Source organism: Zingiber officinale, chromosome 2B, assembly GCF_018446385.1.
Source record: "Zingiber officinale cultivar Zhangliang chromosome 2B, Zo_v1.1, whole genome shotgun sequence".
Taxonomy (NCBI): domain Eukaryota; kingdom Viridiplantae; phylum Streptophyta; class Magnoliopsida; order Zingiberales; family Zingiberaceae; genus Zingiber; species Zingiber officinale.
Genome location: NC_055989.1, coordinates 66,843,730 through 66,861,357, shown reverse-complemented (window position 1 = coordinate 66,861,357; position 17,628 = coordinate 66,843,730). Strand labels below are relative to the sequence as shown.

At 35.3% G+C, this 17,628-nt stretch overlaps 1 protein-coding gene across 1 annotated transcript; it reads right to left on the bottom strand.

Moving 5' to 3' along the window:
• Positions 1-8,178: 8,178 nt before the first annotated feature.
• Positions 8,179-17,478, bottom strand: LOC122045764 (pumilio homolog 23-like). The gene is made up of 11 exons (XM_042606127.1): positions 17,184-17,478; positions 16,175-16,415; positions 15,633-15,996; positions 15,261-15,566; positions 15,012-15,179; positions 14,562-14,705; positions 11,642-11,761; positions 11,354-11,533; positions 11,074-11,222; positions 10,082-10,264; positions 8,179-8,906 (listed from the first exon to the last, which is right to left on the bottom strand). The coding sequence occupies exons 2-11, from the start codon at positions 16,396-16,398 to the stop codon at positions 8,438-8,440; spliced, it is 2,307 nt and encodes a 768-aa protein (XP_042462061.1). The 5' UTR covers positions 16,399-16,415; positions 17,184-17,478; the 3' UTR covers positions 8,179-8,437.
• Between the last annotated feature and the right edge of the window lie 150 nt (positions 17,479-17,628).

Sequence of the window (17,628 nt, the reverse complement as noted above, 5' to 3'; positions counted from 1 at the left end):
CCGAAATGGATCTAAGCCGGATCGACGCCTAATGTTCCCTTCCCGGGAACGCGTCCTCCCAGTCACTCCCCTCTAGTGACTTACCTCACTTACCTGCCAGACGTCCGGTCAGCCCATCGACCCGTCTGGACTTCTCGCCAGCTATCCGGTCAGCCCGTCGACCTAGCTGGACTTCTTGCCAAGCGTCCGGTCAGCCCGTCGACCCGCTTGGACTTCTCGCCAGCTATCCGGTCAGCCCGTCGACCTAGCTGGGCTTCATGCCAGACATCCGGTCAGCCCGTCGACCTGTCTGGACTTCTCCTGCACACTCGATCAAAGTGTCAGACAACAATAAACTAACTTAACCTGATTTGTCATTCATCAAAACATGGGTTAAATCGTTAGTGCTAACCGCACCAATAGTACTGAGCTTAGAGAAACCTAGCATGGATCTAGCCATATCCAACAAAGTCCTATTTCTCATTTTAGAGATACTATTGTGCTGAGTAGCTGGTGAGCTCAATTGGGATAATATCCCATTATTTGATAAGCATGTTCTAAAGTCCTTAGATAGATACTCACCACTTCTATCTGATCAAAATGTCTTTATGCTCTTACCCAATTATTTTTCCACTTCATTTATGAATTTTTTGAATTTATCAAAAGCTTCAGATTTGTGAGACATTAGGTAAACATAATCGTATCTAAAGTAATCATCAGTGAAGGTAATGAAATACTCAAATCCACCTCTAGCTTGAACACTAATTGGTCCACATACATTAGTGTGCACTAATTCCAAAACTTCATTTACTCTATTTCCTTTAGATTTAAAGGATCTCTTAGTCATCTTACATTCTAAACAAGATTCATATACATGCAAGTTTTTCATCTTTAAATCACTTAAAGGTCCACCCTTTACCAACCTTTGAATCCTATTCAGGTTGATATTATTGTGACACTTTGGAGTTAGGGGGTGGAGGGGGGGATGAATAGCTCGCTTTGCTTCAATGATGATGATTGGTAGCGGAATACTCGAAGCTAAGCTACTCCAATACTAACAAATAGGATTTACTTGGTATCCACTTCAAATGAGATGACTAATCCAAGGATCCACATAGTGTACACCTCTACACTATGAAAACACTCATTCTCGGAAATAATATGGAGGCGGAGAAATCTCGTACAAGCTCAAGAATAAAAATACAACTCGAAACACAAATACAAATTAAAACACAACTTAGCGCTTTGAACCTTGATTTGCTTGAGCTCTTTTTGCTTTGGAATGCCTCTTGAAGGCGAGAAATGCAACAATACTTGTCTCCCCAAATCTCAAGAACCAATGTCAAAAGCTCTGATGAAACAATGCATGAAAAATCCTTTTATAAGATTACCGTTGGCGCCTTAATCGATTAAGAATCTCCTTAATCGATTACCACGTCAGCAACTTGCATAACGACTACTTTTCTAAAGTTTAATCGACTATCCCAATCAATTAAGCATTTCTAATTGATTAGCCTAATTAATTAGGAAGCTTTTTGTTTATTCTTCGAGAATTAGCCGTAAGTGATTAAGCCTCCCTGCTTAATCGCTTATCATAGCTTCTGCTTCTCAAAAAAACAACCTTAGTCGATTAGCCTAATCGATTAAGGCTTGATGAATAGATTACCTCAATCGATTCAGCTCCATTCTGTTTCCGTGATCAAATGACTTAAGTGATTAAGCCTTTAGCTTAATTGCTTAAAACATGGTTCCTTACGCAACATCTAGTCAACTGTGATCTGTTGGGACTCCTCATTGCTTAGCATCCGGTCACCCTTGACTTGCTGGGACTTCTTCACTAAATATCCAGTCAATCCTTTAACCCACTTGGACTTTTCTTCTCATGTCAAATGCCCGATTAATCTTGACCCAATTAGGCTTTTCATCTCGTGCAAAATGTCTGGTCAACCTTGACCCACTTGGACTTCTAATCACTAGATGTCCGATCAACCTTTGATCCATCTTAATTTTTAACTGTCTAGCTTTAATCACCAGGACTTCCTCACTATCTAGTGTCACTCACCAGGGCTTTTTACCTGGCTTCACTCACTAAGACTTTTCATCACCTAGCTTCACTCACTAGGATTTTCATCTGCCTAGCTTCACTTACTAGGACTTTTCACCTGACTTTACTCACCAGGATTTTTACACCAAGTGTTCGGTTGACATCGATGCACTTAGATTTTCTTCTTCTGCCAACCTTTCTGCTGGTCTTGCTCTTGCCTAACCTCCAGTTAGAACTTCCCAATTAAGTATTCGGTCAACCTTAACCTACTTGACTCTTTTTCATATCAAATTGGTCAAACTTTGATCAGAGGAGAATTACACCAATAATCTCTCTAAATAGACAATTGTACCTACAATCTCCATATTTTGTCAAACATCAAAACTCAAATATCAAGACTCAAGTTTGAACCAACTCAAACTTAGTTAAACTGGTCAACCTTGACCTAAGAAAATTGCACCAACAGATATAACCAAGTCTCAAGTGCCACAAATAAGTTCATTGGTAGGAGATAAGTTTATTCGTTTGTTGGATTCAATGTGATGCAATGAGCTATCAACAGGTTTTAAGACATACAAATGTCCCTTGCATATAAGAGTTTTATTCAAGGTAATATCAACCACCATTTGTGAAAAATGGAAATAATATCCTTGTCTAAATAATAAAGTAACAGAAATCAAATTTCTAGTAATCTTTGGAACATAATAACAATGTCTTAAAAATAAATGTTTATTATAAAAAAATAAAGATAAACAACTCCAACAGCTCTTGCAGACACCATAGCTCCTGTGCCAACTCTAAGAGTATGTTCCCCTTCATTGAGCTCATTGGTTACTTGGAACTCCTACAATGTATTGTATATATGATTAGTGCTTCAGGATATACAATCTAAATATTAGTAGAATTAACACTAAACAAGACTCAATAAAAGATAACTCGCCACCACCTTGCTGTTTGGAAGCTAGGTATTCCTGCCAGTTGCTCTTCCAATGACCCCTCTCTCCACAATGGAAACACTTTCCCTTAGGCTTGCCATCTACCTTTGCCTTCTTTGCAGTTTGTTGTGGACCCTTCTTGTTGGGCTTCTTCCTCTTATTTCCACTCTTACTTTTTGGCTTGGAATAAGATGACCCAACAAAAGCAGCAACAAATACATCACCACTTTTAGTCTTAAGAACACTTTCAGCATTTTGGAGTTCCTTCATCAGCTCAGTCAGGGGCATATTCAGCTTATTCATGTTGTAGTTGACTTTAAACCCTGAGAACATCTCAAGGAGAGTCTCAAGTGCCATGTCAACCTGAGTCTCTTATTTGATTTCAACTCCTAAAACCTCAGCCACATTAAACTAAGCGATCAATGCAAGCATGTGATCTCTCACGGATGTCCTGGGTTCCATGCACATGTTCATAATGGTTCTAATAGCTACTTGGCGTGCCTAGCATCCTTGATGCTCAAACATTTCTTAGAGACTTTCCATGATTTTTTATAGTAGTGTCCATGTTTTGATGTCTCTGTTGCAGCACATTTGAGATGGATCCCAATATGTAGCAACGAGCCATCTCATCAGAACTGATTCACTTATCATAAGCCTGCTTTTGAGCTGTGTGGACTCCACCATAGGTACCAATGGACATGGTTCAGTAAACACATATTTGTGTTTCTCCACAGTTAAGACAATCATCAAATTGCATTTCCAATCAATGTAATTTTCTCCAATAAATTAGTTGTTAGTTAGAATCAAAGACAGTGAATAGTCATTTTTTGAAAATAAAATAAATTAAATGACCAATGCATATAATAAATAAAATAAAGTGTTATGCATGAAAAGCATGCGTAGATCCCAAAACTACTACAACACAGCAATTACTTAAAACTCCAAAATTGTAATACATATTTTTCTTTGGGAAAAATAAATATGATTTATAGCTAGGTTGAGACCCTCCTACTAAATTAAATATATCTAGCAACACATGCAATATTAATTTAGTATTGCTTGATTTTGGCCATCAAAAAATACTGCAAAAATATTCTATAGGAAGTTCTCACAATATCACTGACTTAAGTGTATACCTTTAAAATAATTATTTATCAGGTGACAAATTAATCATGCCACCTATAGGGCAAGCATAATCAATTTTACTATTAAAATAATTATCATAATGGGTCCCATCAAGTAATCAAAACAATGTAGCCCTCCTATAGGGAGATCAAAAAAATTGGCATGAGGCATACATATATTCTCACTAATAAACAGATAAGGGAGATCGTGGGCTCATTTAAAATTCACCCTCTCACACTTAATATTTTTTTAAATTTTGGGTTTTAACAGAATAATAATATCCTAACTATTTTAACTCGTAAAATAGTTCAATTATTAATCACTATATTTATTTTCTAAACTAAACGAATTAGAATAGAAAATAAATAAAATTTTACCTAAAGTGGTGTTTATGCAATCTACGTTGCATGATACATGAATGACAATTAAATCATATAATAATTAAAGCAATATAAGCAATAATTAAGCAAGAACAAATTTATGGCCCATCCTAGACACAAAATTACAAATGAATTAAATATCAAATTGATCCAATTCTTCAATTTTAATCTACATGTATCCAGCCCAAATCTTCAATCCAACAACCCAAATTTGGCCTTGTCTTGTTGTTCATGGGATCTGTGATTCGGTTCTGAAGCTCCTATTGGTCCTCCATAATTTCGAGACAGTGGAAGAAAATTTCAACTTTGAAAAATTGCAAAATAATTGCTAGAAAATAAAACAAGGGGAAACATGGAGTCATAATCTGCCTCCTTGGTTACATACTCGAAAATACAAAATACAATTTTACCAAAAAAAAACTAGGGCCATAAACTGTTCAAAAATAAATTCATTCATTTAAACCATGATCACATAAATCTAACACAGCTTTAACTAAAACATGCATAAATAATTGATCAATTCGAAATATGTAAAATAATATCAAAACCCATGGCTTTGATACCAATAAAAGCTAAGGTTAAGAATACCAAATCACAAAATTAGTTTCTTGTGATTCCAATGATCTCTACTACACAGGATTGTGATTGTTCTATGTATTTAACACGAATAATTAATTACAACACACAAATAATTAGATATTACCTTTGAAGCAGCGTACTTTAACAATTCTTCTCTGTACTCTTCAAACCTCCAAGCTTTCTTTGGTGTTCTCTCAAACTCAAACGAGGATTATTATATATGTGTGGTCACAACTTTCTATTCTGATATAAACTTTTAATAGAGAATGACATAATTATCTAATTAATGTATTCCTACAAATTTCATAAATTATGACTCATATAATTTATCCGAGTTTATATTCAAGCCACCAAAGGGACCTGATCGGACCCAATTAAATTAAGCTCCAATAAATTAATTTGATCTAATTAACTCATGATTAATCAAGATAATTTTATTAATCTTATTCTACTTCACTAAAAGAATAAGATTTGCACTCTCAATTTAATTGAAATCACTGAAGCATAAAATCAATAATCATATCCTCTTATTGATCGACCCAACAGCTAACGCTTGTTATTTAATTGGATGAATGTATAGATTAGTCGTCGCGTAACGAGAATACTCGAGATTATATGACCAGGGTCTCTTAGTGATAGAAGGTAACTATTAAACTAGACATCTTGGGCGCTCCCTTGAAATGGAGGCTAAGTCCATATAAGGGAGACTCTAAGTAGTGCTTAATGAGTTTTTCCCAATTCTATGCTAGGAGATGATAGACTAATTTAGATCACATGACCGGGGGTCTCTTGGTGACAAAGGGTAACCACCAAACCAGACCTTCTATATTGTACTTTTTTACTTAGTAGCATCGAATATATCAATAGGGAGAACACTCTAGTAAAATCGTCATGGGGTAACATCGGTATTCATTTAGGTTCCCTACTAGTCATAGACATAGAGGAATTGAGATCAGAAATCTATATTACATTAAGGAGTATCACAATGATACTGAAATCTTAGAATTACTTTCCCAAGCCAACCTTCCCTAAACCAACTCTCTTCTCTTTCTCTTTCTATCAACCTTCTTTCCCTTTCTTCAATCTCTCTCGTTAGTTCGCAAGTGCCAAAGTCAACTTTCGACCGTCTAGATAACTTACGTTGTAATATCTCTAGTGCTTAATCAACAATCCCTGTGATTTCGATAATCTTTTATATTACTGACGACATTTCTATACACTTACAGATTCATAATATTTTTTAATTTTACTTTCAATCTATTCGAATACGGAGTAATATTATCCCGACAAAAGTAAGATATTTTCCCAATTTCACAGACATCAAAGATCAAGTTTCAACTTTTATGAATTAATAAATGAATTTTTCTTAATTGACGATTAACCCAAGAATACTCCAATTGCGAGTACTTCTCAATTTACCTTGATATCTAGTGGAAAACTTATGTGGGATTGTGAATTAATGAATGATTTTTTTTTAATAGGCGGTTAGCCTAAGAACACTCCTGTTATAAGCGTTTCCCGATTTACCTTGATGTCCCATGGAAAACTTCTATGGGGCTGAATCGATCACCTCACGATTAGTCAACATAAATCGGATACCTGATACCAATAAAAAAAAATAAAATACGAAATAATATTAATCAAAATTAATTTAAATATTTTTAAAATTGTGATCAAAACCACTTCAATAATATTTGATCAATTTTAATTAAGTTAGACTAGTTAAATTAGATTAATTTTAATTAATATCTAAATAATTTTAATCAATATTAAATACTTTTAACTATAATTATTTAATAATTTTAAATATATTAGAGTAACTATAATTTTAACTAATATTTATGAAATTTAGAAAACATGATCTATCAATAATTCATTTTATTTAAGATTATGTGGGTAACAAATAAACATAAAAAAAAATTCTATTGGATGGAGTATCAAACTTTTATTTTATCATTTTTAACATAAAGGGAAATTTTTTTAAAGAAAAACACAAGAATAGATACATAAATTCATGACCTACTAATTTTACTTTTATGAGCTCCATTTTATGTGTCTATCTCTAAATTTTTCCTTGAGATTTAACTATAATTTTAACTAATATTCAAAAAATTTAGAAAACATGATCTATCATAATTCGTTTTATTTAAGATTATGTGTGTATCAAATAAACATAAAAAAAAAATTATTGGATGGAGTATCAAACTTTTATTTTTTATTTATATATTTCTTTACTATTAAATCAACCTAAATGATTTTTGTCTAAATTTATTTATGAATGTTTAATTTATTTATAATTTATTTAGAATCTTATCCTGTAAGAAAATGAAAAAGGAAAGGAATTCAGAGTAGAAAATAATGGGAAGGAAAGAGAAAAAAAGTATATTTAGGAATAAGAAAGAAAAAAACAGTATAAAAATAATAGAAAGAAAAAGACGGAGGAAGAGACCGCACACGGTGCCTTGGTTGGGCAAGGCAACCTCACATTATCATATACATAGAGCCACCGTCCGCGGTCACGTGGAACCACAATAAGCGGGTCTCTTCATATGAGTTTAGTAGTTAGCATATGAGATATTGTTATAATGAGGTCTGGAGTTTGAATCTCGGTAAAATCGAGGTAAATACCTCCCTTATGTGTTAGTCACTATTCCAAAGGCTAGTAGCCGCATGTGATTTACCTCCTCCGTGTTGACCTTGAAACGGATTGGTAGGCACGCTGGGGGCGAACGTATTCATCTTTTGCCATAATAGTGAACCACAATAAACGACCACATAGGGCTCAATTGTCAATTGGGAGAAATTTGATTTTAAATTTGATTGGAAGGAAAGTAATGAATTGAGACATGGAATATTATTATGAAATTAAAATTTAGCATGCCCATCTAAACTAATAGCTAGTAATTATTTATAATTTACCTCATTCATATTAATCAAAAGACAAATTAATGAGGACAAACAAATTACCTTTTATCACATGAATAAATGAAAAATGATAAAAAAAAATTAATCTGCTTATGAATTCGTAAATAATTTGGATGAACAAAAAATTGATAAAAAAAATAATCAGCTTATGGATTCGTAAATTTGTTTGCCCATTATGTAAACAACAAATAAAAGAAAAATAATTCCACCATAAGTAAATAAGGAAAAGTTTTCCACTGTAAAAATCTTTCTACAATTTTTATTTCCATCCTCTTAAATAAGCAGGACCATAGAGATAAACACCAAAGTGAACTCCAGTAGGAGAAAGTTGCCGTTTTAATCATTATCACGCCTTTACAACATGTCATATCAAATTTTTGGGCCTATCTACTTCAAGCCGCTGCAACAAGTAAACCCTGTTCTAAATGGTTGTTTGTAATCACAACAAAAATTTCTTAGGAGTTGCATCCTCACCACTTTTGCTTCTTCAGAAGAGGCAACTTCGCATTGTCGTACCGCTTGTTATCGTTTGTCATTGATGGCTTGAACAGCTGCTGAATTTCTTCTGCGCTCAAACTTGATTTCGCAGCAAGGTCAGCAAGATCTGTTGCAACCGATTTTCGCTTACCAGTTTCATTTCTCATAAATGCCTCCTCTAAACTGCGCTTACGACTCGTTTCTTTGCTAGGGTAACCCAGCTCAGTCTTTGATTTATTGAGGCCAGGAAATTCGGATACTGAGTTGGTCGTAACGTTGCCAACATCCCTGCCTACCTTCTCGTGCCTTTTGAGTTGCTTCTTGGGGGATTTTGCAAATGCAGGTGCTTTGTTATTTTGCTCATCAGGCTCGCTCTTGGAGCCAAATAGGGCATGGAACTCTTTGTAGGCATTTTCTTTTGATTCTTGTTTCTTCTTCCACTGCTCGGGCCTGCTGGCAAATCTGAAATGAAAGAAGAAAAAAATCAAGAAAAATCTACAAAAAAAATATCTTCACTTAGATATGAGATAAGCCCTCAATGTTCATGTAAAAACCAGAAAGAAAGAGAAGCAGATTGATTCATAACTTGAGATGGAAGAGATGAGTCATGTCCACTGTATAATTTCAATCAGAAAATATGCAAAAGAAACTCAGAAATGGAGGCAGTTCCTGAGAATGTGCTGTACAATGAGATTATGAGCACTCTGGCACTTGGTTCCGAATCCCTTGTTTCTCTTGGAATTTACAAGGAAACTCGCTACTGTCAAAACTTTGACATGAACACATTTTTCAGGAAGTAATACATGATGACTTAACTGTGATAGTTTGGGAGGTAAAATGAAGAGAGTTTTCGAATTTTAGGAATATTTTGGCAATCTGATTGAAAAAGTGAATACACCTTTGGAGTAAAATGACATTTCCCTTAATTTCTCCCAACAGAACAGGCTGCTGAATTGTGATATATGGACTTCAATAGCAGCTTTCGGCTATTTGAAGGTGACCAATATATATACAGGTTGCGAACCCGTTCTTGCAGATTCGTGTGCACCAGAGGCGCCTTGGGATTTTTTTTTAAATATCGTTGAGGTGCCAAATCTTTATTTCTTTATTTTTTTTTGTTTATTTTTTTGGGATATACTATATGTATTTAGGGTTCAAGATTTTAGGATTTAAGAGTTGAGTTATAATGGATTTGAGTCAATAAGATTTTTCCTCTAGGGTTCAGATCTCCCTCTTGGTTTATAGTGTTCAAGATTAACAGTTTTAGATGCTCATAGGGTATATTATATGAATTTAAGATTTAAGATTTTAGAATTTAGGAGTTAGGGTTATAATGGGTTTAAGCTAATAAAATTTTCCCTTTAGGGTTTAGGTTTCCCTCTTGGGTCATAGTGTTCAAGATTAAAAATTTTAGATGCTCATGGGGTATAGTGTTCATGTTTAAGGAAATTTTGATTATATATAAAGGCGTCTGGATTTGATCCAGGTGCCTCAACTCCATTAAAAAAAATAATTTGACGAAGGCGCCTCCAATATAGTCAAGGCGTGCACGATTCCGCAGCAGGCGGTCTGCAGAGCAATTCTCTCTCTCTCTATATATATATACACACACACACTGACAATAAGATTGAACTTACCCATCAATATCAAGCTTCTTCAACAAATATGGTCCATGCTTTGTCTTAGAAAGTTCAGGTTGTACAGCCAGAATTTCTTCTGCAATAGTTTCTTTCAAGGTCATGTTACCAGAGCTGAAGCACTTCTCAACTGTAAATGAGCCAGAAGAACTCATTGCTAGTTCCCCATAATGATCTCGCAGTCTTCAGAAGCAGCAATCGCATGAACGAAAAAAAGGCATCAGTACTAGATTTCTTAAGATGGCAAAAATTAGAGAGTATGCATATCTTGTTGAGCTTAAATCAGTTGCTTAAATTCAAAATGCATTTCAACATGTAGTAATGTCAGCAATCGTTTGATGATTAAACAAATGTTAAAGAATTTCACAGCACAAATTGAAAAGGCATTCCCAGATAGCTACCATAAAGTTGGAAAGGTAAGTAATCTAAAAGTTAAACAGTGATGCAAAGCATAAAGGATTTCTTTTCACTTCTTCACAGTAAAAACTATGTAATGATATCAATTGTTTCTAAATGTCAGCACAGTCATAATCCAAACCATCATGTACTACGAAAAACCTTTTCTGAGGGCAAGGCAGACAAACACCACAGTTTGTATACAAAGAAAAAGCTATTTGCATAATGAATCATTTTTACCACATCATTTACAAAAGATTATTCAGCGACAAAAGAAATACACAAAAACATTTGCATATCTTCTATCTGGAGTTTTGTATGTAAAGACAAGCATTAAACGCACATGTTCATTGGAATAAACATGCAGCTTACTATAAGGTTCTTCTATGATAAATTGCCCTTTTAGTCATATCACCAATAAGGTTTTACCTGATTAATGTTGAGATAGAAAGGTTTATTGCATGAGGTAAGATCAAATTACTGTTTGCCTATCAATGTTGCAAGATTCTCAAATGGCCATCGTCAAAAGAATTAGAGGCATCAACAGGCACAAACATAAGATAGTTTTTTCTTCTATTTAATGCTCTTTGACTTACTTGGTGACAACTTTGTGCTTCAGTCTCAAGGAAACATCTGAACTGAGAAACGCCTCAATAACATGGCCTCCTCCAGAATCTTTTGCAGTTTGAAAGATATGGGCAGGCTCCATTGATGCCAAACTTGTGACATAAGGCTGGATTGGTTGCTGTTGTTGCCATATACATTGTAAAAGAAAATCACACAAAATAAGGAACTTATTCTAGGAAGATGCAGCAAACTAGATGACTTGGGCTCAGTATAAGCAAAGTGATGGATTAAATGGAAGCTTTATAGTACCTTTGGATGCCTAAAAATGATTTGTAACATTATGCAACCCAATACATGCATTTTGTTATCAGCAGGCCATTTCCAACTGGATTTATCTTTGAAATAGTTCTCAAGAAACAGCAACCGTGGAACAATGCAGCTTGGAGATTCTGAATCTAAAATTACTGCTGCACGAAGAGCTTGACAACACTGTATATAGAAATTACAATAAAACAATAGCGCTGATAAAAAAATGATATATTGGAGATTATAAGTATGTACTCTGAAACTTATAAATTATAAAAAGTGAGGAAAAACCTCCTGCAAATGGGTTTGAAGTCGCTCAGATGCAGCTAGCATTAAAGCAACTACTCCTGGTTTTCCAAGCTTGAGTAGTTCATTAAATTTTGAACCAAGTTCCTTCCAGATTAACTCCATCTGAAGAAATAAAAGAACGCCTAGTTCTCAGGTAACACGTCTATTACTTGATTTTATATTCCATAGAAAGTTATAGTAAAATTTTCAGACATAAGACAGATAGTTATGATGATTATAGATATCCAATTAATACAAGAGAAAACATGTGTAGGTTAATGCAACTAAGTGGTTATTTGTGTTGGAAATCCTGTCATCATTAAAATCAAAGATATACAAATCAAGAAAAATAGGAAAGGATCATTTGTCAATTATTAGCTTTAATTAACTTTAATTAATTTCCTTATTATTTAATTTCCTTTCTATTGTAAATTCTCTCTATAAACAAGAGAGTCGTGTACCTATTTTTTTGTATAAGAAATTATTTCTTCCTCATTTTCTAAGTTGGTATCAGAGCTATATCAAAAGTCACGTCCGAAATCACTACAATCCCTGCCACTATGCTAGAACCTTCTGAGACCTTGCAACACCATTCCAACTCTCTTTCAATCCAGATCACCAGTATCCGCCTAAATGGTGACAACTTCCTCCGGTGGCCGCAATCCATCCGAATGTATATCTGTGGGCAAGGAAAAATCGATTATATCACGGGTGACAAGAAGACTCTTGCTCTTAATGATCTGCTGCATGCCATATGGGATGCTGAAAATTTCATGGTTATGACTCGTGATCTGAATTCTGAGCTTCAAGTTTATACTAGGAAGAGATTTCATCTAAGGAATAAAGACTCGAATGTCAAGCTTGCACAACACCCGTCTGAAAAACCGAGCTCTGGCTTCGAAATTTCAGGTAACCTTATCACAAGTCCATTTTTGATTCCTCTTATTGTGTCTAATTCTTCACCTACTATTCCCGAGCTTGATGTTCCTATAGCAATTAGAAAAGGTGTTCGAAATTGCACTAATCATCCTATTGCAAATTATCTTTCCTACCAAAGACTGTCAAAAAACCATTTCTAGGATTTCACACTTGTTTGTTCCAAGGAATATACAGGAAGCGTTGAATGATCCGAGTTGGAATTTAGCCGTCATGGAAGAGATGAATGCTTTAAGGAGAAGTGGCACTTGGGAAATAGTTGATCTACCCAAAGGGAAGAAACGAGTTGGGTGTAAATGAGTGTTTACAATAAAATGTAAAGCTGATGGAAGCATTGAAAGGTACAAGGCTAGGCTGGTGGGTAAAGGTTTCACTCAGACTTATGAGATTGACTATCAAGAGACCTTTGCTCCAGTTGCTAAGATAAACTCTATTAGAATTCTGTTATCTCTTGCAGTAAATTCAGATTGGCCTCTACATCAACTTGACATTAAAAACACATTTCTCAATGGTGATCTAGAAGAGGAGGTGTTCATGAGTCTACCGCTTGGATTTGAAAAGAGACTTGGCAGTGAAAAAGTGTGCAAATTAAACAAGGCATTATATGGACTCAAACAATCACCAATAGCATGGTTTGAATGCTTTGGAAAGGCTGTTATTAGTTATGGTTTTTGGCAGAGTCAAACAGATCACACAATATTTTATAAACATTCAAAAAGAGGTAAAGTTGTTGTTTTAATTGTTTACGTTGATGACATTATCTTAACCAGTGATGATGAAACAGAATTAGCAGACCTAAAGAGGAGACTTGCAAAAGAGTTTCAAATTAAAGATCTAGGAGCCCTCAAGTATTTCCTCGGAATGGAATTTGCAAGGTCCAAGGAAGGTATATTTGTTAATCAAAGAAAATATATTCTTGATCCCCTTGGAGAAACAGGTTTACTGGGTGTAAAATGGTTGAGACTCCAATTGAGCATAACTTGAAGTTACAAGCTGCTAGGGCTAAAGAAGTAAAGAACAAGGACCTTTATCAAAGTCTCTTAGGAAAATTGATTTACTTGTCTCATACGCGGCCTGATATCGCTTTCGCAGTTAGCATGGTAAGTCAGTTCATGCACTCACTAGGAGCAGAACATTTCGAGGTCGTTTATAGGATATTGAGATATTTGAAAGGATGAGGAATTGAAGCTTTCTTACTCAACTCCTATAAAGGTTTATTGTGACAACAAAGCTGCTATTTCCATAGCTCATAATCCTGTTCTTCATGATCGCACAAAGCATATAGAGGTGGATAAACATAAGAGAAAATCAACACTGGAATAATATGCAAGACATATCTTCCAACAAATGAACAATTAGCTGATGTATTAACAAAGGGACTACGCAAGAAACAATTTGATAAGTTGACTAGCAAGCTGGCTATGGAAGATATCTACAAACCAGCTTGAGGGGGAGTGTTGGAAATCCTGTAATCATTAAAATCAAAGATATACAAATCAGGAAAAATAGGAAAGGATCATTTGTCAATTATTAGCTTTAATTAGTTTCCTTATTATTTAATTTCCTTTTCATTAGTTTCCTTTCTATTATAAATTCTCTCTATAAACAAGAGAGTCGTGTATCTATTCTTTTGTATAAGAAATTATTTCTTCCGCATTTTCTAAGTATTTGGTAGCTTGCAGATACAAACACAAATAGTGTTTGCAGCAAATAGTCTATTCATATCTTGCCAGGATGGAAGATTTATCAACTAATATTAGATGTACGAGTGAACATGGGAGGCAACATGTATAGGTCATGCAACTAAGGGGTTGTTTGGCTGTCTGCATATACCAAGAGCAAATAGTATTTGCAGCAAATAGCCTATTCATACAATGGATTAAATGGAAGATTTAACAGTTAACCCTTTTGATATGTCATATATGAGAAACTGAATAAGTAATAAATTGTTAGAAAAACAGAAAATCATCTTAATCACTTTTAATACCTGATCCTTGGTTCTTGCTGAAGACACTAGCGTTTGCACAACAAAGTTACCATACTTATGTGATGACATGACAAATAATGAATCCTTGAATACTTCAGTGAGAAGCACATTGTACAGAGTTTCTGGTGCCACTTCAATTATGACCTGCAGATTTAGGAGCATGATCAGCAATGTCTTTAGAAACAAAGTATCAGAAACATATCTCAGAAGGGAAATCATACACTGCATCAAGAATTAAGGAAGAGTCAAACAGATGGAGGAAAGATTGAAAAAGAAGCATTGATTGGGATGATGTTTAGTCTGACTATAAATCAGATATTAACAAAATTTATTTATTTATCTTTTTATATGGTGTTAAAGTAATTGTGGCAAAAACACATATAAAAGAGTTATTCTTGAAGTTATTCTGATAAGCAAACAGACTCAGATAGCTAGCCTAAATAAGCTTACTTCCAACAGATGACTAGAAGCAGTATCTTCAAGCAAATCCATGATTTCTTCCTTCTGTGAATTACTCACAATCCTTCCCTCTGCAATATCTTTTATATCACAGCCAAGCACAGTTGATATCGCATGAGACAGAGCTTGATCATCCCCAACTGACAACTTCAATACAGTCTGACAAAATGTACAAACATATAAAAATAAAGGCCAGAAAACAGCTACGAATTCATACTAATTTAGAGTGTTGTGGCATGCCTGCAACACAAAACTGCTATGCTCATTGACTCTCAGGGTCTTGATCTCATCCTTTGCATGGTTTACCATTTCACTAACAAGAAATTTGAAAAGAGAAGGAAATGCATATTGAGAGTTCTGGCTATTGCTTCCACCAGATTGAATGGGCCTATTATTTAACCGCTTGGCCAAACTATCTTGTAGCTTTGCAACATGAAATTCTTCAAAAGAGTTTAGCGGCACACCCTTGCTAAGACATAGAAGACTCCGAAGAACATGAGACCCATAACGACTGCACATCACACTTACAACATCAAGAATCACCACCTGCATGAAGGCGGATTTGGTTAACATAAGGACACACCGTATCGTGGAATGATGCCTGAGATTTACCTGGCATAGCTTAGAGAGTATCTCATCAGCATAAGCATAAGAACCTTCTTCATCCATATGCTTCACCAGCGACCTGAGAGCTGTCTCAGCTACATGTGATCCAAATTTATCAGTCACGATTGACACAAATCCTTTAGCACTATTACGAAGAAATCCACATAATCTGTCCATATCACAGCCTTCAAGAAGATTTTGAATTGTGTGACTTATAGTCATGTCTGTTGCTAGCTCAACTTCTTTCCCTCTAGTTTCTTCCAGGGCATTATTGCAAATAGTAGGCAGATCCTCTAGGTCAACCTCATTACTGTGGAACAAATTTGCAACTTCAGCAAAGTACTTTGTGGTTTCTGGATCAATTGGTTTCCTGCACACCAGTTACCAAGATGGCTCCATTGATTATGACAGATATTAGCTATCCTCAAGATTAAACAACCATGCAATGATATACATGATTACTTTTCATAGACACAACATACAAGCAGGGTTGATCCTTGTCTTAAGATCAGCGCTAATAAAAGGAGAGCAAGAAAGGAGTCTCAAACCTGAGTATAGGGGTTCTCGATTTAACATTAAATGACACTTCTTCGGTATTGCTACCTTTAGGTGCATTGCTAGAGCCTCTTCTTTGTTTTGGATCCTTGTTCCTTTTTCTGCTTCCGTGACTTGATGAACTCTTCTTAGAATGGTCAAGGTGGTCTTTTCTATGATTTTTGTTCTTTTTTGCTTTCTTTTTCAGATGTTTGGTCAAGCTCTTCTCTTCACCCATGTTAAAAAAACAACTTCCTGTATCGATGTATCAAAAAGGAGAAATAAGCCAAGATCAAAGAAAGCATCAAACAGAAATCAAAGTAAAACTAAGAAACAACTGAATTCCATCTTGTAAAAGTAAGTGTATATTGTCACAAGCAATTGCAAATACAACCCAAATAGTAGCTGGATAGAATAGTTCAAATTTTCAGCATATCTATCATACTACTACATTCAATCTGCAAGCATGTATAGTGCAGTTTGTCAACAACTGTTACTGTAAACTAGTGGATGCGCCCTCGTTGCTAAGACAGAACAATGTTCCAGCAGAACATTAATAAACACACACATGCCCCCAGGGCGTAGCACAGACGGTGGGCGCATAGTATCTCTGGCGTAATGGCCAGGGGTCGATTCTCAGGAACTGACGACCTGGGATTTACCCCGCCATGCGCCTATGGCCTGTGTACCTGCATGAACCTCCCTCCATATCCGTGGGGCCGGCACTAAAGGGACCGCTAAGGTAGCGGATCTACCTTTTTTAATAAACACACACATCCAGCATTTTGATATGCTCAATCAACATCTCAGTGCATTTAAAAAAACGAATAGCAACCACAATTCAATTCGACAAATTTTACTGCATAGTTTCTTAGTGTCACTGCCAAAATAACGTAGTTATGTGCATTGCCGCATGATTTAGACGAAATGTAACAAATTTCGAAGTTAGTTAATCATAAAGCAGCAAACTGGGCGAAAAGACGAAAACTGAAGCCGAAGAGATGACTGAAGAAGTCTTCGTACCTTGTAATATACGGAAAAAAAATCAGCGGCGAAGCACTATGAAGAATGTTTTTTAGGTAATTTTTCAACCGTGCTCGCAAGTCGTCGTCGGCAGCTTCGAGCAGCAAAAACGTCTGCTCGTTTGAACTATGGATCCAGCGGAAGAGACACGTCGCTGGAGAGCACAGGAAGATTCAGTACGTAGCGTGTACCGCGATTTGCTGTGAAGGACTTCCGCGATGAAGCCGCCGCCGTCGTGGCTCGCGCTTTTGAGAGAAACCCTTCCGGAAAAGGGCAAAGCCGTAAAAGCGCAATTCCGATCACTAGATACGCCAAAATTAAATAATTAATTAACTTTTTTGGTAAAAATTTCCCAGTTTTATAGAGAAAATATTTTAAAATAAATTTTATTTTTATAATTTAAAATTTATCACATCAATGAAATAAAAAATTATACTTTTACAAA

Bases quoted from the DNA above. Each gene is read 5' to 3' on its own strand.
- LOC122045764 (XM_042606127.1), bottom strand. From the start codon at position 16,398: ATGGGTGAAGAGAAGAGCTTGACCAAACATCTGAAAAAGAAAGCAAAA. The intron at 11,762-14,561 runs GTATTAAAAGTG...TTATTTCTTCAG, and splicing joins CAGCAAGAACCAAGGATCAG to ATGGAGTTAATCTGGAAGGA. The intron at 11,534-11,641 runs GTTTTTCCTCAC...TTCTATATACAG, and splicing joins TTCAAACCCATTTGCAGGAG to TGTTGTCAAGCTCTTCGTGC.